General features: G+C 45.9%; 2 protein-coding genes across 14 annotated transcripts in view; one reads left to right on the top strand and one right to left on the bottom strand.

The window, feature by feature from the left end:
- Positions 1–25,068, top strand: part of TTLL3 (tubulin tyrosine ligase like 3) — a 27,519-nt gene continuing 2,451 nt past the window's right edge. Inside the window, exons 1-13 of one of the 13 annotated variants that reach the window (XM_059390259.1) lie at positions 1–453; positions 616–707; positions 3,284–3,452; positions 3,555–3,691; positions 4,951–5,079; positions 5,814–5,928; positions 6,661–6,759; positions 8,044–8,239; positions 11,457–11,605; positions 15,939–16,182; positions 17,381–17,816; positions 23,493–23,928; positions 24,632–24,858. In XM_059390259.1, the coding sequence (XP_059246242.1) occupies positions 57–453; positions 616–707; positions 3,284–3,452; positions 3,555–3,691; positions 4,951–5,079; positions 5,814–5,928; positions 6,661–6,759; positions 8,044–8,239; positions 11,457–11,605; positions 15,939–16,182; positions 17,381–17,816; positions 23,493–23,928; positions 24,632–24,858 (2,826 nt within the window). In that variant the 5' untranslated portion in view covers positions 1–56. Of the gene's footprint in view, positions 454–615; positions 708–3,283; positions 3,453–3,554; positions 3,692–4,950; positions 5,080–5,813; positions 5,929–6,660; positions 6,760–8,043; positions 8,240–11,456; positions 11,606–15,938; positions 16,183–17,380; positions 17,817–23,492; positions 23,929–24,631; positions 25,013–25,068 lie in introns of those variants that run through there. The other 12 variants (XM_059390265.1, XM_059390262.1, XM_059390260.1 and 9 more) reach the window with 12 other exon arrangements.
- RPUSD3 (RNA pseudouridine synthase D3) overlaps positions 20,006–25,068 on the bottom strand; it is a 14,150-nt gene continuing 9,087 nt past the window's right edge. The window contains exon 8 of the mRNA XM_059390276.1: positions 20,006–22,401. Within this exon, the coding sequence (XP_059246259.1) occupies positions 22,382–22,401 (20 nt within the window). The 3' untranslated portion in view covers positions 20,006–22,381. The remainder of the gene's footprint in view (positions 22,402–25,068) is intronic.

A 25,068-nucleotide genomic window follows, 5' to 3' on the forward strand; every position in this document is an offset into this window, starting at 1 on the left:
GAGGGGGAGGAGGGCTCTCACGCGCTGGGGGCGGGGGCGCGCGCAGCGAGGGGCGCATGCAAGGCCCCGGCGCGCCGCTGCTCCTGAGCGCGGGGGAGCTAGGGGTCGCACATCAGGGTTCCGCCGCCTGGTACCGTCAAGAGGGCGGCCGCGCCAGTTCCCCAGCCCCATGGCCCTGGGCGTGCCACTCCGAGTTCCCGCCTGCCGACCCGCTGCCTTGGCGGGGGCCCGCCTCTGCCTGTCCCGAGGGGGTTCGCGCAGGAGGTAAACGCCGGACCCGCAGCCTAGCCTCTGCCCGCCGCCTAGGCCACGCCTTCGAGTCTCAGGCCCAAGGCACCCACGCCCAGAGCGCCGCGGATCTCTGCCCCCTCGGGTCCCTGCACACCCCGGCCCCAGATTATGGCCAGTCGCCGGACGGTGAGGCCCGTTGCCGCCCGCCCATCGTGGCCGGAGGTGGTTGCAAGAAAAAGAAGACTTGGGTTGGAGGGAATAAGAGGTCGGGAGAGTGTGGGCTCCGGATGAAGAGCGGAGAAAGGAGTGTGGTCATCGGAGGCCGGGAGAGACTCTAGGCTGAACCTCCAGCCTGCCCCATCCCTACTCTGCATCTTTCTGCAGGTTCCCTTGTCCTCTGGCGAGGATTCTCCAAGTCATCTCACCACATGGGCCGGCTCAGAAACGCCAGAAAACACGTGGAGAGAGCTGTCAAGGTTGGAGGGTGCTGGGGGGTGTCTTGAAAGGGCCCGCAGAGTGGCTTAGCCTGCCTCCCTGAACTGTCTTCTTACATCCTTTAAAAACAGAGAAAACCAAAAACCTTGATTCCACACCCATTTTAAAATATTCCAAAGTTTTCAGTACCCTTTCTGGCGGAATTGTGTAACTAACTTCTTTACCTGGCATTCACCCCTTCAGCTCTTACCATTCTCGTTCCTAGCCTTTCCCATTACCATGGGGAACCACTCTAGTCAAGGTCACTCATGACCTCCAAGGAGGCAAATCCAGCAGCCCCTTTTCTGTCCTAATCTCGGTCTGGTACCTCGTGTCACTCTACACTATTGCTTTACATACCCTTACCCCTTGGCTGTCTGCATACACCTAGTTTTCCTTTCTCACTCCGTGGCTGCTGCTTTACAGTTGCCTTTGAAGGATACTTGGAGCTTTCCTGGATCTCTCCCCATACCTGTCTCCTTGACTGTGAGTCCAGTAAGTGTGCTGTGCCCTCTAGGTGCCCCTTCCAGCCCAGTCTCTCCATTAACTACACATTGCTTAGATCTAGCCCCCTACTTGATATCTTCACCCAGAGAGAACTTAGAACCATTTCAAACCTATGCCTCAAACCATACTTTTGATTTTCCTGCCATTCCTGTCATTCTCCCTAATCTCCCATTTTCCTTATCAACCAGTTGCTCAAGTTGGAAATATGATCTTTCTGTCCATTCACCCACACATCTAGACAGTCATGATTTTTTTTTTTTTTTAAAGTAACCTCTATGCCCAACATGGGGCTTGAACTCACAATCCCAAGATCGAGAGTCACATACTATATTGACTGAGCCAGCCAGGCGCTCTGTTCACATTCTACACATCTAATTCCATCAGCAAAACCAGTCACCTCTATTTCCAAAACAAGTCTCTACTCTGTCACATTCTCCACATTTTCACCCTCATTTTAGCTATTGAGGTTTTTCTCCTGCACAAATCACAACAGCCTTTTATTTTATTTAATTTTATTTATTTAATTTTATTTAATTTATTTATTTTTATTTTATTTATTTAATTTTATTTAATTTTGTAACAGCTTTCTAACCCTTCTCCCTGCTTCATGCTGCTCTTAATATAAAATCCCAGTCTGTTCAAGGCCTGCAGGGCCTTCCACAGTCTAGCTGCTACCAGCTTCCTCAGTCGTCCCCTTGTTTTTCACACCCCATTCTCACTGGCTTCCTTCCAATTTCTTCTGACCTCAAAGACTCAAGATCTTTGCACATGCTTTTCCCTCTGCTGGAACTGCCATTTGCCCAACTCTGTATACTCCTGGTTGCTTTTTACCCTTCCCATGTATGTACTTTTATTGTGAGTCCCCATTAAGTATCCAGTTGTGGGAGCAACCCAATCTGGATTTTAGTCCTTGCTCTTTCACTTAATCACTGTGTAGCCAAACTACTCAACCTCTCTATGCCTCTGTTTCATAATAAGTTAAATGGGGAGATAGCACCTATTAAAAATAATATTAGGGGCGCTTGGGTGGCTCAGTGGGTTAAAGCCTCTGCCTTCAGCTCAGGTCATGATCTCAGGGTCCTGGGATCGAGCCCTGCATCGGGCTCTCTGCTCAGCAGGGAGCTTGCTTCCCCCTCTCTGCCTGCCTCTCTGCCTACTTGTGATCTCTGTCTGTCAAATAAATAAATAAAATCCTTTAAAAAAATACATACTATGGGGGCACCTGGGTGGTGCATTCAGTTAAGTGTCCAACTCTTGGTTTCAGCTCAGGATATGATCTCAGTATCGTGAGACTGAACCCCACATTGGGCTTCTGACTCAGTGCAGAGTCTGCTTGAGATTCTTTCCCTTTCCCTCTGTACCCCTGCTCATGCTTTCTCTGTCTCTGTCTCTCTCAAATAAATAAATTTTTAAAAAGATTTTATTTATTTGATAGAGAGAGGGAGATCACAAGTAGGCAGAGAAGCAGGCAGAGAGAGAAGAGGAAGCAGGCTCCCTGCTGAGCAGAGAACCCAACGTGGGGCTCGATCCCAGGACTCTGGGATCATGACGTGAGCTGAAGGCAGAGGCTTTAACCCACTGAGCCACCCAGGCACCCCTCAAATAAATAAATCTTAAAAAAAAATACATATTATTGAAGTGCCTGGGTGGCTCAGTCGTTAAGCGTCTGCCTTCGGCTCAGGTCTTGATCCCAGGGTTGTGGGATTGAGCCACACATCGGGCTCCTTGATCAGTGAGAAGCCTGCTTATCCCTATCCCACTCCCCCTGCTTGTATTCCCTCTCTCGCTGTCAAATAAATAAATAAAATCTTTTTTAAAAATAATAAAAAATACATATCATTGTTAGTAGTATATATAAACTAAGCAGTGTACAGTAGGTACACAACAATTGTTAGCTCTTACCATTATAACTATTAACTATTCGTGTTTATTTTCCCTGTTTGGTTATAATCTATCTTCCCTGCTGGAACGTAAAAATTTCCTGAAGGCAGAAACAGAACTTGTTCACCACTGTATCCCATGGTCTGGAGCTTGGATGATACCAACCAAGTGTCCTTCTCTCACCTTACAGCAGAAAAAGATCTTTATGATCCAAGGGCGCTACCCAGTGATACGGTGCCTCTTGCGCCGGAGAGGCTGGGTGGAGAAGAAGATGGTCCATCACTCGGGCACCGTTCTGCCACCACCCCAGAAGGATCTGGATAGCTCTGTAATCGGTGACAGTGACACCACTGAGGATGGTAAGCCGTTCCATCCCTTTCTACAGGATGCCCCTCCTGAATCCCTTTCCTTTGGTTCTTGCTCTCCCAGGGTTGAGACTTTGGTATGGGTTTATGGGGCAGGGACAGGAGCCTCACCAGGCCGGGGCTCTACATCCACAGAGGATGAAGAAGAGGACGAGGCATTTCGGCCACCACAGCTGTTTGACTTTGATGATTTCCTGGAATTTGATGACCTAGATGGGACACATGCTCTGATGGTGAGGGCCCCCGGGGGGCTGGTAGGGAGGGGCTGAGAGGGTGAGGAGTTCTCTGGTCCTCATTTTCCCTATCCGCACTAAAAACGGATTGCTTCTATAAGGACTGGATGGGCCAGGAGAGTGGTGAGGGGCACAGAGGAGCTCAGACAAGGCTGGCCTGGGATCAGAATCCTGCTAGGTTATACCAGAAGCTAGCATAACCTCCACACCTGGTAATTCCCCCTTCTAAATAAAACCCTATATTTCACATCCTTCCTCTGCCCTTGGCAAGTGAAGCCTGGAAGGAAGGGCTTAAAAAGCTCTGAAAGGGCTGATGTGATGATGTGGAGGTGAGGACACCTCTGTATCAAAGTGAGGACACTTAGCTTTGGATCTTGGCACCACCACTTATTAAGCTGAACATACCAAATTGCCATTTTTGTATGTCAGAAAAGACTGTACACTGGCAATTTTATATGGCTCAACTGTGTGGGCTCTTGGACAAGTCACCTGCCCTCCCAGTGCCTCAATTCCCTTATCTGTGAAAGGGGATAATAGTAGCACCTACTTCGTGCTGAGGATTAAGTGAATTGATGTCAAAGGCACTTAAAAGGAGGGTTGCCTGGGTGGCTCTTTGAGTTAAGCCTCTGCCTTCATCTCAGGTCATGATCCCAGGGTCCTGGGATCGAGCCCTGCATCGGTCTCTCTGCTCAGGAGGGAGCCTGCCTCCCCCACCCGCTCTCTGCCTGCCTCTCTGCCTACTTGTGATCTCTGTCTGTCAAATAAATAAATAAAATCTTAAAAAAAAAAAAGCATTTAAAAGAAAGGAAGAAAAGCACTTAGAACAGGGCCTGGCATGTAATGTCATTGCCTGTGAGTAATCCTACCTCCCAGAGCTGTGGGAATGATGGGGTGGAAGAACCCTGAGAGAACCTTTGTCACATGTGCCCATCAGCCTGGAGTCACTGTCCTGCCACTGAGCAAGTCACTGATAGCCATGGGCCAAAACAAAGGGGCGGCATTCAGTTGTGTGGCTTAGTCACTGTAGGGGCACCTGACCAAAAGGAGTTCTGTAAGTCAGCCTCTTTTCTGCTCACAAGTGTGTGCTCTGGAGGAAGAGATGTCTTCTTAACACATGTAAAGATGGGGTGGGGGCTAGAGGCCACCTCGGAAGCATCTTCTCCTTCCATACTCCCACCCTACTCAACAGGCCGGGGAGAAGTTTCCTCAGGCCCTGGGCTGCCCACCCCAGCCTCCCCTGTCTCCTTGGCTCTCCTTAGTCCCGCATGGTTCGGAATGAGGTTCCCTATTTCATCTGGACCACTCGGCGGGATGTGCTGGACTGTCGCTTCCTCTCCAAGGATCAAATGATAAACCACTATGCCCGGGCTGGCTCCTTTACCACAAAGGTGGGTTCCCCAGGGGAGTGGGCATGGCAGCTTCTAAACCATTAGCCCTTGGGCTGACAACTCCACTGCCTGCTTTCCTTGTCAGGAAAAGAGAGTTCTCAGGAGGCAGAGAGGTATATGATTCAGTGGGATTTGGAATCAGGCAGCCTGAGTTCGAATCTAGCCCCTGCAGCATGTCTGGCACATGTAGGCATAATGATTAAAATAGACTCCAGGATCCAAATAGGATCTGGAGCCAGAAAAACACCAAGTCTAATGACCGTAAACAATAGAGTCCTTACCACTTAAGCAAGGGATATCTGGCTGCTGGATCCATTCTGTCCCATCTGGGTTTATTAACAAGTGACTTCACTTCTGGCCTTAGTTTCCTTGTCTTTAAATGAGAACACCAGTAGGACTTACCTTATAGGGTTGTGGCAAGAATGAAGGGCTTTATTATTGGAACATGCTATTATGTTATTGTTGTGGGCTGGGGAGGCTTCCCAGAGGAGGCAGTTCTTTAAGAATGTGAAAGGATGGATAGGAGGGGTGTGGGGCATTCTTGGTAGGGCAAACTGCGTGGGCATACACATGGAGACGGATATGAGTGAGTCAGGCCTAGCAAGTGTGGCAGAGGCTCTGAGAACACTCAAGTAGAGTCTCCCTGAGCTGTCTGGGTGTGTACTGAATGTGGGGAGTCCCTTGGAGGTGTCTGGGCAAGTCCCACTATGCCCCCTCAGCAGCTAACTCCATAGGTGGGTCTATGTCTCAATCTCCGGAATTTGCCGTGGTTTGATGAGGCTGATGCTGACTCCTTCTTTCCACGCTGCTACCGCCTGGGGGCTGAGGATGACAAAAAGGCCTTCATAGGTAAGGAGAAGCCAGCCCCATGCCTGGACTCCCAGGCCGAAGCATGAGGGCTAAAACGTGTTCACGTTAGAGAGCAGAGAGCCTCTCTTTATGCCCTCATCAAACCCAGCAGATTTCCTCCTCTGTCCCCTACCCTACCCTAATATGCCTCCCTTAATGAACTATCTAGCTTGGTCAATCCAGACCTCCAGAAGAGCTTAGATAGCTTATACTGCATCCTAAAGCACGTTCTAAAAGTTGGTCAATGGATTGAGTTTGGAGCCCACAGTATGTTCCAGGCCTATGTCAAATTCCACTGGCTAGACAGGGTTCCAAATCTAGAAAAGGGTCTAAACTTTGGGTTCCTAAAGGTGGAAGAGTCTCCATTCTAAAATTCAGGTCAGAATTTGTGTACAGATTAGATATTAGGTCTAAATTCATCTCCAAACCTGACATAGTTTTTATGCTCAGGTCTGGTTCTCAGGCTAGAATAAGTTACCAAAAGTGGATCAGGAACAGAAGGGGGAAATGAGACAACAGGTTCAGGCAAGATTCTGAAGGCAGAATATGAGCCATGTCAGATTCTAGGCCTGGTTCTACAACTGAACAGGAGCCAGGTTCTAACCCCAGAGTGTAGAGTCAGAAGGTAGTTAGGTTCCGGATCCAAAATGGGGCAGGTTATGATCAGGTTCCGGAACCAGAACAGGCTTCGAGCCTAGGGGCTGAGCAGGGTATCCCCTGCCCTGGGAGCAGAGGACTTCTGGCTGACAGCTGCCCGCAACGTTCTCAAGCTGGTGGTAAAGTCCGAATGGAAGTCATACTCTATCCAGGCAGAAGAGGAAGAGGCCCCAGGCAAGTACTACAGTTACCCTCACTCCCCGCCTATTATTTTTATCTTCTCACCCATCCCACCTGTTTATGTATACATCTATCTCTGTATTAGCCACAATGATCTCCTCCATCACCCCTTCCCACCCACCCATCCCTACACCTACCCCCTCCCTCCAATTGTCCGTCCATCCATCTTCTCATCCATCTAACTTCCTATTCACCTATTCCTACCCACTCGGCTCACATTCACCCCCTGCCATCCATCCATCCAGTCACCCATCACCCCACCTATCCCCCTACTATTGATCTCTTCATTCACATACCTTCTCTCAGCTCCACACTCCACACTCCTCATGAATCTGTCTACTCCTCCATCTTTGTACCTACCCTCCCACAAATCCACCTACCCATCTGTCCCGCTGCTTTTAGGGATTCTCCTATCCACTGCCCATGTATCTTCCAGCCCACCCATTCATCTCTTCTCCCAGCCACCCTCCCACCTGTCTTCTGATTCATTTGTTAATCAATCCTTTGCATCATTCAGCCCTCCATGGGCCTGGCATGTTGTGGCCGAGCACTATGGAGAGGACAGACTAAGAAGACGTGGTCCATCCCTGCCTGTGGGGAGCTCACATCTCTGAGGAGGAAGAAGTAGTGGAACCGTGTAGTTTCACATGGCCTGAGGACCCCTTGTGCCTTGTGAAGGGGGACACAGAGAATCCCCTACTGCATGTTGTCCCAACCCAGTGCTTGCTCTCCCTTTCTGTCTCTGAACTTAGCTCCTACCTCAGAGTTCTCATCCTATAATCTAAGGGCCATGGTGTCAGGGGAAATAAGGGACAGCTCTACTGGATGGAGGAAAATCCTGCCTCTTCCAGAGAGAGACCTCTCCATTGCTATCTCCTGGGTGTGTCAGGTATAAAGAAGATTGTTGTGTGCCAGGATCAGGGACACAAGGGCCTCAGGTGTGTCAGAGGTCCCAGGAACAGAGAGGCTGCAGGTGTGTGCTGGGGCTACAGGGGCTGAGAAGCTCTGGGATATTTAGGGTGGAACCTCAAGTGGATGACAGGCCCTGGGACAGTGAGGGCCAAGGGTGAGTACTAGGGTCACGGGGGAATTTAGAACAAACCCTCAGGTAAGTGACAGGTCCCAGGACAGTAGGAAATACAGGTGTGTGCTGAGCCTCAGGTGTATGCAAGGTAAGGCCTCGTGTAAATGACAGGCCTTGGAGCAGTGGGGGCTGTGGCATGTGTCATGTTCTATGCCTTGTCTGTCGGTTAGTGACAGGTCCCTTCCTATCTTCAGGAGACAAGCAGCCCAAGAAACAGGAGAAAAAGGCAGTGACGGTGTCCCCGGAGTTTGTGGATGAGGCTCTCTGTGCCTGTGAAGAGCACCTTAGTAACCTGGCTCACATGGACATCGACAAGGACCTGGGGGCGCCGCTGTACCTCAGCCCTGAGGGCTGGTCCATCTTCCTCCAGCGCTACTACCAAGTGGTTCAGTGAGTTCCTCTGCCGCTAGGACAGTGGGCTGTGGGCTGGTTCCCCTTGTTCTCAGGGCTCCTGCATTCTGAGCTGATGCATATGTAGTGTAGCCCCTCTCTCTTCCACAGACCTACCCCTTTTGTTTGCCCTGCTGCTTCTGCTCAAGAATTCTCAGGGAATCCCACTGCCTTCATGGTAGATTCTTCTAAGATTCTTCTGAGATTCTTCCTGAATCTCAGTTTAGCATAATGACTAAGATCATGGCCAGCCCTATCAGATAGTCCTGACTTGGCAGCTTCCAAGCTCTTTGACCTTGGCAACATCACTAATCTTTCTGAGCTTTACTTTGCACATGGAAAATAGATTTTAAAATAATGTCTGACTCAAAGGTAGGATTAGACAGGATAATCTGTGTTATGTGCTCTGCATAGACTCAGTATTTACTCACAAAATGAGAATCTATTAAGTTGTTTGGGTTTTATTCTGGAGGCCAGTGTTTCCCAAAGTGTGTTGCATGGGATACTTAGTTCTGCAGGACAGAAATCGATTTTATGAAAAAGACTTTTGTGGTCCATTACATTTGGAACACATTGGGTTAAGCAAAGTTAATTAATTCCTTGATGCAGGACTTACCAGAACCTGTGTGTGGTGTTAACCTCCAAGAGAGATATGGGTACAATATATATCCTGTTATTATGTGACCCCCCACCCCCTCCACCCCTCCACAGGCATCCTGAGGGACTATATTTTCGGAAGACACTCTGGGAAAAGGTTCTTGATCAGAGGAAGGGAATTGAGACTGGGATTCCATTTAGCAGAGGTGTGCAGGAGAGAGAAGGGAAGAAGTGCTCAGAAGGCAAGAGAACATCCAGCATTTATTGAGCACTTCCTATATGCCCAGCATGGTGCCAGGCTCCAAAAATAAAGTATAATCCCTGTCTTCAAGGGGATAAACAGCCAAGTGGGGAGGCTTGCGGCAAGCCAGGTGGGAGTGCTAAGGGCCTGCAGTAGTAATAGGAAGGAATGGGCAGACTTGCTGGTTTTGATAGGAGAGACTAAAGAACTGATAAGTGAACTTTGAATGAATGACATGCTGAGCAAACCTGCATCATTGATAAATAATTCATTTGTATCTTTTTAAATGTTACAAATTAAAAACTAGATGACCCTATACTTTCCCCTTAACTATCAGAAAAATACCAGAAAAGCTACCCTTCTTAAACTAAGAATTACAAGACCGAGTTAGAACATTAGGTGTAAAGAACATGAATCCTTTGTAGTTGTAGATGGGGGGGCCAAGTTCTAGAGGGCCATAGGCACTTCTCAAAAGTCGGGATACATAAAATACTACATCTTATAAGGATGCCTGGCTGGCTCAGTTGCTAGAGCATGTGACTCTTGGTCTTGGGGTTGTGAGTTCAAGCCCCACGATGAGCACAGAGCTTACTTGAAAAAAAAATTTGCTTTGGGAACATTTGTCAAACATAGTTTTTAGGGGCACCTGGGTGGCTCAGTTGTTTAAGCGTCTGCCTTCAGCTTGGGTCATGATCCTAAGGTCCTGGGATAGAGTCCCACATTGGGCTCCCTGCTCAGCAGGGAGTCTGCTTTCCCCTCTGCCTCTGCTGCTCTTCCTGCTTGTGCTCTCTCAGACTCTCTCTGTCAAATAAGTAAATAAAATCTTTAAAAAAATTTTTAAATTACATCATATGACATGTATAGTGTTAAGTGATTCACTCACAGAAGTTATAGATGATTAGTTTTTGTTAATTCATTCAATATTTACTGCTGTGTTTTCACTTTTGAAACAAATCCATGACTCACCAGTCAGGTTTTTATCAAGATTGACTTCCCACAAACATACTGATTGCTTGTTTTCATTGTTGTTAAATACAAAAATCACATTGTCATATCTTATGTATTTTTTCAAATTGCACATACCCCTGCCATCCTCATATGACAGTTTCCTGGGCCAAATCACAGGTTTACTGAGTAGATTCTCTATGTCATGGCCCACAGAAAGGTTTCCAGCATACCCTCTGGAAATCGAAGGGTCAGGGCTTAGGTGCGAGTATTCCTAAGAGCCCTTGACAAGTCCCCCTCCATCTGGCTGCTGTCACTGCTCCTGGTGCTGCCCCACTGGGTGCTGCTGCCTCCTTAGTATAAGAACTGGAAGTTCTTCATGCTGGAACATTCTTAAGGCTAAGATGTGAAGGGGGATTAGCATCTAGTAGAAGCTTCCTGCCTATTCAGTCAGAGGGAGAGGAATGGGAGGGTGTGGATGAGGCTGCCCTCTAGGGTATTCCATGACTTAGTTAGGTCAGGACATTTGTGTCCTGTAGGGAACAGAGTCCCTCTTTGTCCATGAACCTTTATCTGACAGCCCAGTGCTGAGGCAGGCAACCATTCATTCAGCCAACAGACTTCATCGAGAACACGTAACAGTATACTGCTGGGAAAAGGGAAACGCTTACCAATGTTCCTACTCTTCTGGAGCTTAGACTCTAGTGAAGGGAGACAGACAGCAGCCAAATAAGCATAGGTATGGGTGGTAAGTGATGAGAAGAGAGACAAGGCAAGGGGCTGTGTGATGCAGATGTGCTGGGAAAGAATTAGAACAGGAAAGGATCCACCTATCAACCAGTTGTCAGCCCAGATTTGGAGGGGAAATGAACCCCAAAAAGTACCTATGGTTGGAGGAATCAAGCAGGACAGAGTTTGCATCCTGCCTCAGCCACTGAACTCAGTATGTGGCCTTGAACGAATCTCTGAACCTTTCCAGCTTCAGTTGACACTTCTCCAAAATGGGACCAGTAATGCCTCCTTGGCAGGGCCATAGGGAGGGTTAGTGATGATATATGTGAAGCCCCTAGCACCGTGCCTGGCAGATAGTGGTGCCTCATGATCAGGTGCTGGTGTGATTAAATTCTGCCAAAAGGCAGTTTTATGGTAATAGAAGGGAGGTGACAGATGGTGGAGTGGGACAGCATGTGAAATGTGGAATGTTCCCTGTCTCTTCTATTTCAGCACTCTCAGATGGCTCCCTGGGCTGGTTAGAATTTGCGGGACAGCTTGAGGGTGGGATGAAGGTTTAGAGGAGACCTATCTGCATCTGTTAGGGAAAGGTGTGACCCTGGCTTGGACCATGGCCGGGGGTTGGGTTCTTGTCTCCTCTTGCCTTGTCCACCAGACTGCCCCCAGACTCAGCCCTGCCCATGTCCCATCATCTCCCCACAGCGAGGGGGCAGAACTCAGGCACCTTGACGCTCAGGTCCAGCGCTGTGAGGACATCCTGCAGCGGCTGCGGGCTGTGGTGCCCCAGATGGACATGGAAGGAGATCGCAACATCTGGATCGTGAAGCCGGGAGCCAAGTCCCGAGGACGAGGTGGGAGTAAGCCCCTGCTTCCTACACCAGTGCCCTACAGCCTGCCTATCCAACTAGAGGCCAGGGAGGTTAATAGTGCAAGCTGTATTGGGGCCAAACTGCATGGGTTTGAATCCCAGCTTTGCTACTAACATGCTGTGTGACCTTGAACAAGTTACATCACCTCTCTGAATCTCAGTTCCTTCACCTGTGAGGGATGATCATAACCTGTGAGCTGAGGATTAAATGAGGTGGTGTGTCTAAAGCTCAGCATGGTCCCTAACACAGAGTAATCACCCCATAAATGTTGGCTGCTGTGATGATATTGTCGTCTCCTCTCCTGCTGTCAGAGTTGGGTTAATGCTTTAAGTGGGTCTGGTGATACTTGTAGCCTGTCATCTAAGGGCTCTCTGATTTGACCAGTGCATCCTTGTGAAGTAGCATAGTATTAAGGATGTGGATGCTGAGAGCCAGACTACATCAGGTCAAGTCCAGACTTTGCCTCCTACTATCTGTAAGACTTTGGGCAGGATAGTTAACCTCTTCTCTACCTCATTTCATCATTTGGTAAATGGAACTAGTATTACCTAGTTTTAAGTAAGTATAATATGTGCTTTTCCATAGTAACTGCTATGTCAGTGCTATTATTTTTAGCTATTATTCTGGCTGCTCAGCCCAATGGGAGGAGCTATAACAGGAGAGCCAGCAAGCTGGGGTGCTGCACTAGCCCAGCCTGAAAAATCTGGTTAAGGACTCACAAGATGTGGAAAAGAGAGTTCCAGATTCTTCCAAATACTATTTTTGGATGACTTGGTTCATGTCCAAGTGAAAGGTCCAGACACTGAGACATTTGGGGATGTCACTTCAAAATCATCATGTTGGTCTTTTCTTTTCCTATCTTGAAAATATTTGTGTGGTTTTCTTACAGTTATGAAAATATGCATTTATTATTAAAAAAAAAAAGAAAGGGGGCACCTGGGTGGCTCAGTGGGTTAAGCCTCTGCCTTCGGCTCAGGTCATGATCTCAGGGTCCTGGGATTGAGCCCCACATTGGGCTCTCTGCTCAGTGGGGAGCCTGCTTTCCCCCCCCTCTCTCTCTGCCTGCCTCTCTGCCTACTTGTGATCTCTATCAAATAAATAAAATCTTTAAAAAAATAAAAAATTAAAAAAAAGAAAGACTGGGAATGCCTGAGTGGCTCAGTCATAAGATCAGGCCCTGCACTGGGCTCTGTGCTTAACAGGGAACCTGCTTGAGATCCTCTGTCTCCCTCTCCCTCTACCCTACCTCCATCTCCCCATCCCACTCTGGCCTCTGGCATGTGCATGTGAGCACTCGCTTGCTCTCCAAAAGAAAAGAAAAGAAAAAAAGACCAGAAAATACAGGAAAGTAGAAAGAAAAAAGCAAAAGCCACTCTTAGTTTTACTGAGATAACTACTATTAACTGTTGAGTGTGTTTCTTTACTTTCTTCTATGCATTTGAGGAGAGAGATGGAAAGGGTTGTGTGTATGTGTGTGTTTTAGTTTATTTTTAAGATTTTTATTTCTTTGAAAGAGAGAGCATGAGAGAGAGTACAAGCAGGGGGAGTGGGAGAAGCAGACTCCCTGCCAAGCGGGGAACCCAACACGGCACTTGATCCCAGGACCCTAAAATCAGGACCTGAGCAGAAGGCAGACGCTTAACCAACTGAGCCACCCAGGCACCCCCTGGGTGTTTTATTTTAAACAACATATATTATTCTGTAGCCTTTTCTCACTTCTATCTTTCCATATCAGTTAGTATTACTCATTTCTTTTTTGCACTTTTCTTTTTCTTAACGATAGATCTTAGAGATCAGTTCATTTCAGTACATCTAGATCTGTCTTTTTCTTTCTTTTTTTTTTTTTTCCTGTTTTTAACTTATTGTTATGGGTACTCTTCTTCTTCTTTTTTTTTTTTTTTTTTAAGATTATTTATTTGAGGGGCACCTTGGTGGCTCAGCCATTAAGTGTCTGCCTTCAGCTCAGGTCATGATCCCAGGGTCCTGGGATTGAGCCCCACATTGGGCTCCCTGCTCAACGGGAAGCCTGCTTCTCCCTCTCACACTCCCCCACTGTGTTCCCTGTCTGTCTATCTGTCAAATAAATAAATAACTCTTAAAAAAAAAAAAGATTTATTTGAGAGAGAGAGAGAGCGAGCTGTGCACTTGCGAGTGGAGTGGTAGGGCAGAGGGAGAGAATCTTCAGGCTGACTCTCTGCTTAGTGTGGGGCTAACACCAGGCTCTATCACACAACACTTGAGATCATGACCTGAGCTGAAACCAAGAGTCAGATGCTCAACCAACTGAGCCACACAGGTTTCCCATGGACATTTTCAAAATACACAAAACTAGAGAGAGTAACACAGTGAATCCCCATGTATCTTGTACCAAATTTCAACATTCTATCTCTGGTTCTTAAGAAAAGCTGAAATGTGTATGTGATACTCCTTTGAAAAGCGTATATACATGTGTAAATACACAACTCAAAAAATTATCACAAAGTGAACACACTTGTGAAAATAGGAACCAGATCATGAAATAAAATATTACCTATACCTTAGAGGGACCCTTCCAAGCCCCTTCCCATCTCTATGTACCCCCACAATGGTAACCCCTATTCTAATTTATAATATAGTAGATTAGTGGTGTTTAGTTTGGGATATTATATTAAAGAACAGTATGTGCTGTCTTATCTCATTCTGTTCTACAGCTGCATACTCCACTCTTATTTATATATACTGTCATGGATTTACTTAATTCATTTCTTTTTTTTTTTTAAATATTTTATTTATTTATTTGACAGAGAGAAATCACAAGTACACTGAGAGGCAGGCAGAGAGAGAGAGAAGGAAGCAGGCTCCCTGCTGAGCAGAGAGCCCGACGCGGGACTCGATTCCAGGACCCCGAGATCATGACCTGAGCCGAAGGCAGCGGCTTAACCCACTGAGCCACCCAGGCGCCCACTTAATTCATTTCTGATGGATATTTAGATGGCAGCCAGTTTTTTCCCCTGTTTGTTTGTTTACTGACTAATTGCTGTTAATAAGCAAAACTATCATCAGCATCCTATGCAGACAGCTTAGTGGCCTTTCTTTCCTTAGGATATATTTCTAAAAACAAAATTGCTGTGTCTAAGGATATGAACAGCCTTAATTTTTGTTATGCAGGGCATCCTATTCTTGGGAATCTTGGTGATCACTCTGGCCATTTGAGAAAGGATCTGGCTTGGGAACAAAGCACAGGTTATTCTGTGCCATTAGCAGGTGATTGGGCTGCTTTGGGGACCAAAGAATGAAGGAATGAGATTGATTTGTGAATATGTATGTTTGCAACATGACTGATCATTATCAGTATTAAAATGATGCTTTATATATATAAAATACTTAATGTCACTTGTTATAAACGAGATAAAATAAGATAACCATTTTCTACTTAGAAGAATAGCCAAAATAATCAATAATGTTGGGTAGGATGTGGGCAGATACATAATCTCTTACACTTTTACTGGGAGTGCAAATTGGTAGAACATCTCGGGTAGTATAGAATGAAAGCATGTACATATCCCTGGAGCCAGGAAATCTATAGCTAGATATTTATTCTACAGATAACTAATAATAATGGTAGGAATTAATGTTTACTGAATGCTCACTAAGGGCCAAGAACTATTTAAAATTTTTAACATGTTTAGATATAGAATCCTAACAAACGGAGGCACATAAACTCTCCCATAACTTGGAAGGATATACACTGGACCCAGAAGCAGCAGTTGGCTGCCTGCTTTTTGTTTTTGTTATTTTATATTCTGTTAATTACTGGGAAAAAACTAATCAAAGTCATAAATGCACATGGTTTTTTAAAAAGCCCAATATGGGGGCACCTGGGTGGCTCAGTGGGTTAAGCTTCTGCCTTCGACTTAGGTCATGATCTCAGGGTGCCAGGATCAAGCCCCACATTGGGCTCCCTGCTCAGGCGGGAGCCTGCTACCGCCCCCCACCCGCCTGCTGCTCTGCCTACTTGTGATCTCTCTCTCTCTGTCAAATAAATAAAATCTTTTTTAAAAAATAAAATAAAAAGCCCAATATGGTTTGATTTTTTTTTCTGTGCATATATTACTTTTCAGTCAAACAGAAGTGGTTAATAAAAAAAAAAAGTTTTAATCTTCAGCAGATTCTCAGCTTTCCCAAAGGGAACAGGGTTCCGAGGGAAGCAGCCTTACCTACTTGGCCCTATCAGTTCTATGGGAATGAGGGCTTAAAATGAGCTGTTTGTGGTCCCCTGGTCCTTCTCCTCACCCAAGCCTGACCTGATCTCTGACTACCCTGTTTCTCCACGTAGGCATCATGTGTATGGACCACCTGGAGGAGATGCTGAAGCTGGTAGATGGCAATCCCATGATGATGAAGGACGGCAAGTGGGTGGTACAGAAGTATATTGAACGGCCTCTGCTCATCTTTGGCACCAAATTTGACCTGAGACAGTGGTTCCTGGTGACCGACTGGAACCCACTTACTGTGTGGTTCTATCGTGACAGCTACATCCGCTTCTCCACACAGCCCTTCTCTTTAAAGAACCTTGACAAGTGAGCCTCTCCCTTACCTTCTCTGAGCTGCTGGTCTAGCTGGGGAGCTGGCAAGGAAGAGGTGGATCCCCCATGCCACACTGGGCTCCAAACACAGACTGCAGGCAGTCAGGGCCTCCATCCATCCAACAGCTACCTACCAAGGGTGTTCTAAGCACTTGGGATACAGCAATGACCAAAATAAGAGCCCAGTTCTCGAGAGTTCACAATTCCTGCACATAAGCTGGGCATATATAAAATGATCTGCCTGCATCCTACCCAACAATGTTGATTATTTTTGCCATTAAGTCAAAAATGGTTATCTTATTTTAATTTTACCTCTTTTATAACGAGTGAAGTTAAATACTTTATGCTTATAAGGTATCATTTTAATGCTGTTTCTTATAGATAAGCAATGAACATAAGTAAAATTATCTAATAGGTTTAAAGATGGTACATGTTATTTAAAAAAAAGGAACATAGAGCAGGGTAAGAGGGCTCAGGAGACATACAAAAAGAGAGAGGCAAGTTGTAGTGTTAACTTGGGGGATGAGAAAAAAGCCTTGTTGAGTCCTGGGTTCAAATTTCATTGCTGTAGCTGCTAAGCTGGGTGACTGGTCACGTGAAACCTATTGAGGCTTCACTTCTCACATCTGAAGAATGGAGGCATTATTATGAAACTCATAGCTATCGGTTACTGAATTCTTCGTATGTGACAGGTGCTAAGCACTTCATGCATTTTGTCTCACTCATTCATGAAATCCCGGTGAAGTGGGTTCTAGTACGACCCCCATTTTACAGATGTGAAGGAGCACTTGGGTGAAAAGATCTCAACTAGTCAGTGGTGATGGTAGACCGTGAGCAGTCTTGTTTTTTTGTTTTTGTTTTTGTTTTTGTGTTGAGCAGTCTTGTTGACTACAGGGCCCACACTCCTACCCACCTTAATACCTTCCAGACGCTGGGAGGGCTAACTGAGACTAAAGCACATAGTTCTGTGGCCCCACAGGGAGTGCCCTCAGAGGGATGAGACTGGTTCTGGCCCTGCAAGAATATAGCAGGGCCCAGGCCTTTGTCCTTCTTGCCCTTCCTCACAGAGTCCCATCTCAAGGTAAATGATCTGGGATGGCCCACGGGTGGTTCCAGGGTCTGCCTGCCCTCCCCACATTTGGGTGGGAAAGGCTCAGGGAGCCAGACCCCAGCTTTCTGCTCTCTGCCCCAGCTCAGTGCACCTGTGCAACAACTCCATTCAGAAGCACCTGGAGAATTCATGCCATCGGCACCCACTCCTGCCCTCGGACAACATGTGGTCGAGCCAGAAGTTCCAGGCCCACCTGAAGGAGATGGGGGCCCCAGACGCTTGGTCCACCGTCATTGTGCCCGGCATGAAGGCTGCTGTGATCCATGCCCTACAGACCTCCCAGGACACCGTGCAGTGTCGGAAGGCCAGCTTTGAGCTCTACGGTGCTGACTTTGTGTTTGGTGAGGACTTCCAGCCCTGGCTGATCGAGATCAATGCCAGCCCCACCATGGCCCCCTCCACTGCTGTCACCGCCCGGCTGTGTGCAGGTGTGCAAGCTGACACCCTGCGCGTGGTCATCGACCGGCGGCTAGACCGAAACTGTGACACAGGAGCCTTTGAGCTCATCTACAAGCAGGTGAGGTAGAGCCCAGACAAGACCCTGGGGAGTCTGCACCCCTTTCCAGGCGTCCCTAAAGTGAAACATAGGGCATTGCAGTTGGACAGAACTGGTTCAAGTTCTGGTCCTGCTACGCTGTCTCAGTAACACCACTTCTACCCTTGAGCCTCCGTTTCCTCATCTGTAAAATGGAGATGCCATTACCATCTTTCTCATAGGGTTTGGGAGGATGAAGATGAGTTAATATGTGTGGATCATCCCTATGATCTGGTCATTGCACTACTGGGTATTTACCCAAAGAATACAAAAACACTAATTTGAAGGGATATATATGCACCCTCTGTTCACTGCAGCATTATTTACAATGGCCAAATTATGGATATAGCCTAAGTGTCCATCGATAGATAAAGAAAGTGTAGTATATACAGTGAAACATCATTCAGCCATAAAGATGAAATCTTGCCATTTATAACAACATGGATGAAGCTAGAGAGTATAATGCTAAGTAAAATAAGCCTGTAAGAGAAAGGCAAATACCATATGATTTCACTCATATGTGGAATTTAAGAAACAAAAACTAAGGGAAGAAAAAAAAATAAACCCAAAACCAGATGCTTAACTATGGAGAACAAACTGATGGTTAGGGAGGGGAGGCAGGTGGTGGATGGGTGAAACAGGTGGTGGGGATTAAGGAGGGTTGTGATGAGCATGGGGTGATGCATGGAAGGGCTGAATCACTATATTGCTATATCGAAGACCTGAAACTGATGTAACATGGTATGTTAACTATGCTGGAATTTAAGAAAATTAATTGTAACACTAACAACAACAAAAATATACACGTGAGCCATATTTCTGGAGAGGCATATAGCAAAGTGTTAAAAGCAAAACCTCCCTGGGTTCAAATTCCTACTCAGTAACTATGAGCTGTTTGGCTTGGGACAGTTTCCTGACCCCTGTGGCACTCAGTCTCCTGATCTGTAAAGTAAGATTGCAAATAGTCCCTACTTTATAAGGTTTTGATAATTAAATGAGTTGACATAAGTAAAGCCCTTTAAAACAATGCTAGAACATAGTCAGTGCTACAGATTTTAGCTACTGTTACTACCTAATAAGATTGTTGGGTGTTTCACAATGGCATCACATATAAGGTCTGGATGTGGGGTAAGAGTGAGTAGAAGCTGCTGCTGCTACTGCTGTTAATATTATTATTATTATTTTACTCCTTTGTAATAATTTTACTCCCCTTGTTCCAGAAAGAGATTTGAGTCTACTTATTGGAATGGAATAAGATTTTTAGAAGTCAGAAAACCAATTTCAAGGGTTACTTCCTAGGAGTTCTCTGTGGCTCTTGGTTCCATCCATTGGGATCTCAGTTCAGCCCTGAATCATCCTTCCTTTTCCATGAACATCCACAATAGTTCTTAGTCTGTTACATACTCATAGAAATTTGGGGGTACAGAAGCCTCTTTCATTTCATATTGTATCTGTCCCTTTTAGACCAAGTGGATTTTTTTTTAAAGATTTTATTTATTTATTTGACAGACAAAGATCACAAGTAGGCAGAGAGGCAGGCAGAGAGAGAGAGAGGAGGAGGAAGCAGGCTCCCTGCAGAGCAGAGAGCCAGATGCAGGACTCGATCCCAGGACCCTGAGATCATGACCTGAGTTGAAGGCAGAGGCTTTCACCCACTAAGCCACCCAGGCACCCCAAGTGGATATTTTAAAAAAACCATTGTGGGTTTCTTATGTATCAATTTATAATCTGTTCTATTACACAATAGCCATATTCACAAACCTTAGAACTCTTTTCTCTGTGACCCTGCCATAGGACAATAGTCCTCACAAAAAAGCCCTGCTGTTAACAGAGAGCGTGCCTATAACCCTCTCTGTTAACTTAAAATGTCTTGAAGATTTAAACATAAGACCTATGGATATACCTTGGGCTGCTTAAAAGATCTGTAGCTGCTTTGAAGGACTTAGATCAGTCTTAGATCTCTCTTACTGAGACATAACTGACTTGTAAGTATTATATTTACTTAAAGTATACAATATTTGTATATGTATATATTTGATATTTGTTTTTATTTATTTATTTATTTTTAAAGATTTTATTTATTTATTTATTTGACAGATAGAAATCACAAGTAGGCAGAGAGGCAGGCAGAGAGAAAGGAGGAAGTAGGCTCCCTGCTAAGCAGAGAGCCCAACACCAGGCTCGATCCCAGGACCCTGAGATCATGACCTGAGCCGAAGGCAGAGGCTTTAACCCACTGAGCCATCCAGGCACCCCTATATTTGATATTTAAATATGTTGTGAAATGATCACCACAATAAGTCTAGTTAACATCCATTACCACACATAGTTATAATTTTATTTTCTTCTGATGAAAACTTTTAAGATCTACTTTCTTAGCAACTTTCAAATATGCAATACAGTATCAACTGTAGTTACCATGCTGTACATGACATCCATGATTTACTTTTTTTTTTTCTTTTTTAAGAGATGGGGAGAGAGCAGGGTGGGGAGGGCTAGAAGAAGAGGAAGAGATAGAATCTTAAGCAGGTTCCATAGCCTGAGAAGGGTCTCGATCTCATAACCCTTGGTTCATGACTTGAGCTGAAATCAAGAGTTGGCCACTTAACTGACTGAGCCAACCAGGCGCCCCCATGATTTGCTTATTTTATAACTGGATGTTTGTACCTTTTGACCCCCTTCATCCATTTCACCACTGCCTCTGGCAACTGCTAATTGGCTCTCTATGAGTTAAGAGTTGTAGGTTTTATTTTTGTTTTTATTTTTATTTTAGATTTCACATATAATTTACATCATGAAATATTGATCTTTCTGACTTATTTCACTTAGTGTGATGCTCTCAAAGCCCAACCATTTTATCACAAAAGGTAATATTTCCTTCTTTTTTATGTCTAAATAATATTCCATGATTGCTAGTTAGCTAGCTAGCTAAACAGACAGTCACATTTTCTTTATTCATTCATCCATTGATGGGCTGCCATGCACATGGGGGTACAGATATTCAAGATAGGAATACTTTCTTTCCCTTCAGATAAATACTCAGAAGTGGAATTGCTGGATCATATGATAATTCTATTTTTAATTTTTTGAGGAAGCTCCATGCTATTTCCCACAGTGGCTGCACCAGTTCTTACTAACAGTTCACAAGCGTTCCCTTTTCTTTACATCCTTACCAACACTTGTTTCTTACCTTTTTGAAAATAGCCATTTTACATGTGTGAGGTGATATCCCATATGGTTTTGACTTGGAGTTCCCCCAAGATTAGTGTGACGTTGAGCACCTTTTCATGTGCCTGTTGGCCATCTGTCTGTCATCTTTGGAAAAATGTCTGTTCAGATCCTCTGCCCATTTTTAAATCAGATTACTTGTGTTTTTGCCATTGACTTATAGGAGTTCTTTATATATTTTAGATATAAGCCCCTTATCAGATATATGATTTGCAAATACTTTCTCCCATTTGGTGAGTTGCCTTTTCACTTTGTTGATGGTTTCCTTTGTTGTGCAGAAGCTTTTTAGTTATAGTCCCATGTTTTTATTTTTGCTTTTATTGCCTTTACTTTTGGTATCAAATCCAAAAAAATCATTGCCAAGATTGATGGCAAGGAGCTTAGTACTGCCAGTGTTTTCTTCTAAGGGTTTTATGGTTTCAGGTCTTAAATTCACTTTAATCTATTTTGAGTTGGTTTTTATGTGTGCTATAAATTGTGGTCTGGGTTCGTTCTTTTGCATGTGGCTTCTAGTTTTCCTAGTACCATTTATTGAAGAGACTGAAGGAGATACTTTTTGTATCCCCTTTGTCATAAATTAATTCACCTTGTATGTGTGACTTTATTTCTAGGCAGTTCTATATTCTGTTCATTTGATCTAGGTGTCTGCTTTTATGCCAGTACCATACTGTTTGATTGCTACAGCTTTGTAATACAGTTTGAAGTCAGTAAGTGTGATGCTTCCAGCTTTGTTCTCCTTTCTCAGAATTGTTTTGAGGGCTCCTAGCTGGCTCAGTTGGTGGAGTATGTGACTCTTAATCTCAGGGTCATGATTTTGAGCCCCATGTTGGGTATAAAGATGGCTTAAAAATCTTAAAAAAAAAAAAAAAAGATTGTTTGGACTGTGCAGCGTCTTTTGTGGTTCCATACAGGATATAGGATTAATTTTTCTATTTTTGTGAAAAATGCCATTGGAATTTTGATAGAGATTGCATTGAATCTATAGATTGCTTTGGGTCATGTGGACATTTTAATAACATTAATTCTTCCAATCCATGAGCCAAGAATATCTTTCTGTTTATTTGTGTCTTCAGTTTTTTTCATTGGTATCTTAGTTTCCAATGTACAGGTCTTTCACTTCCTTGATTCCATTTGTCACAGGTTTTATTCCTTTGGGTGATCTTTAATTTCTTTTAATCTAGAGCAGCAGCACTGCTTTTTCTTCCTCCATAGTTTGTTTGGAACTTTTGAAGGGACCAGGCTGGTTGTTTTGTAGAACTGCCCCACATTTTGGATTTATCTGATTGTTTCTTCGTGGTGCTGTTTAGCTTGTTCTTCTGTTATCTCAATGTCCTGTAAACTAGAAGTTAGGCCAAACAGCTTGGTGAGGTTCAGGTTAAACATTTTTGGCAAGAACACTTGAGAGGTGATACTGAGTGCCTTATATGCTATCACAAGGCATACACTGTTGGACTGTCTCCTGATTAGTGATGCTAAGTCTGACCACAGGGTTAGGGCAGTGGCTACCAGATCTCTCCATTGTCACTTGGCTCCTCCCTCTGGCAATGATCACTTACTCTGTAAAGTGATGCCGAGGCTGTGTGCACATGACACATTTTCCTGTCATCCTTTTCACCAACTTGTTTTGATACCCAGTTTTGATTCTTGCCTCCTTTGATCAGTTGGGTTTTGTGGGCTTGGTTATTTTTAACAAGATCCAAGTGATTCTGATGTTTAGATTCTAATCAGGTTATTCTCCTGACACAGAAAATACCTCAGAGTACCTCAAGGTTAAGGGGGGGGTCATTAGCAAGACACAGGGGGCTTTTCTGGAGCCTAGCTACAGGGTGTACAGCTGGCTTAATAGGAACTGAAAATTGTACAGGAGCTCCTCTCTTGGACCTTTTTCTCTGCCTCCTTCTGCAAATTTGCTACTTCAGTCTCTTAGTAGAATGCCTTCATTAAAGCTCTTAATTTCTGCTTCCCCATAATGGGTTCATGCAGGGCTCCAGACAGGCTCCAAGCCTCTTATCTGTCTGGGTGACACAACTCAAATTCTGTCTGCAGAGACTCTGGCTTAACTCAGGAAGCTGTCTGTCAGCAGTGGCCTGTGGAGCAGAGCCATACACATTTCAGCAGGGGCTGGGAGAACTTAGGGGAGGGTAAAAGGTAGGGAGTGCTGGTGGTAGCATGGTTAAGGCTCTCTGACTCCACTGAGTTACTAATCCCAGGGACTCTGTGACTTTCTAGGTTGGTTTTTTTTTTTTTTTAACTTTCTAGGTATTGATTCAGGCCTCCGGAGCCAGACTCCTTAGAGGACAGAGGTGGGCTTCCTGTTTCTTAGCCCAGAGATTAATTTCATCCATCTCTGTCCTGATTCCTTCTGGGCCTAGGATTCCAGCATCCAGCATCACTGTCTGAACAGTCCTCATCTCCTCTTCTTTTCCACAGCCTGCCGTGGAGGTACCTCAGTATGTGGGTATCCGGCTCCTAGTAGAGGGCTCCACCATCAAGAAGCCCCTGGCAATGTGTCACCGGCGGATGGGGGTCCGCCCAGCACTCCCTCACCTGCTGACCCAGAGAGGCTCTGGGGAAGGCAAGGACTCGGGGACCCTTATCCACAAGTCAGCTCCTAGGAAAGTTGCTGGGGCCAGGAGTCTGGGGCACACTGAGAAGCCAACCTTCACTGCCACCACCTCGGCCCCCGGAAAGGGGAAGAAAGGCAAGGCGAAAAGTGCCACAGCCCTGGTCTACCCCAACCTCCGGAAGTGGGAGCCCCCCAGCACCAGGATGGGCTGCATTTTCACCATGACCTTTGCTAGTGGAGACAGGCAACCCCACCCCTTGAACAGATTGCCATTGAGTCCGAAGAACCCCCAGGCCCTGGGTAAGATCATTCCCGTAAAACACCCTGGGGTCCCAAGGCAATTTCTTCCTGCTCTTCAAGCCCCCCCGTCCTAACCACCTGGATTTGCAACCCCACCATTGCCCCACCTAGAAGACACTAGTAGCAAGGAAAAGCCATCACTTCCAAAGTATTTTTTTTTTAAATGCACGTCCAAATGAGTATTGTTCTCTCCCAAAGTAGCCACCCTGCAAGGCAGCTGGACTTATTTCAAATGCCAGGACTCAATCCCGGGTCCATCTCTCTCCAGAGCCCAAGCTTTGCCTGCTGCAGTATTCTGCCTTTGCCTCCATGCAGAGTTGCCTCTGGGGGAAAGGGGCTAATTACAGCATTTAACAGTTTGCACTGTGCTGCTACCTAACCAGCTCCTTTAGTCCTCACAACCTAGCAAGGTAGGTGCTATTATCCCCATTTTCCAGCCGAGGTATCAGGAAGTATAAGGAAGTTGCCCGAGGTTGCACATCTCAGAAGGGGCAGAGCTGGGATGCAGACCCAGGTCTGTTGGACTCCAAATCCTGTGTTCTTCCCATGGCCTCTGGAGGAGGAACTGGGAGGGCTCCATCTGTCATCTCAAACCCCAAGCCTTCCTCTTCCCCCACCTCCCCACCCTTCATGCTCTCCCTGAGGGGCAGCTTGTCGGCCTTGGACCTTCCCCAGGCCCTCATGGCCCCTTTTGCTCCCACAGCCCCTTCCCACTTCCCCAGTGTCCACACCAAGGCCCGGCTGCCTTCTCCCCATGTTCTCCGATCCCAGGGGCGGGTCCTCAGACTGCAACACAGCAAGCTGGTGGGCTCTCAGGCCCTGTCGACCACAGGCAAGGCCTTGATGACTCTACCTACTGCCAAGGTTTTGATTTCCTTCCCACCTAACTCTGAGCTCAAGCTGGCTTCCAGCGTCCTAAAACCAAGAAAGGTGGGCCTTGAACTGTGACTTGCACCCTGGTGGGCAGTGCTGAATACAGGGCTCTAGGGTCAGGGCTGGAGGGCACAGGCAAGGGCAGGTCTCAGGCAGGCTGGAGCCAGAAGGGAAGGGCTTTTTTCCCTCAGAACCCCCTTCCTGAACAGATTTCTTGATCATCTCTTCCACCTCTTCCCCCCTTTCACACCGAGGCTGTTGCTTCCC

This window comes from Mustela nigripes, chromosome 2 (assembly GCF_022355385.1).
Source record: "Mustela nigripes isolate SB6536 chromosome 2, MUSNIG.SB6536, whole genome shotgun sequence".
NCBI classification, from domain to species: Eukaryota; Metazoa; Chordata; class Mammalia; order Carnivora; family Mustelidae; genus Mustela; species Mustela nigripes.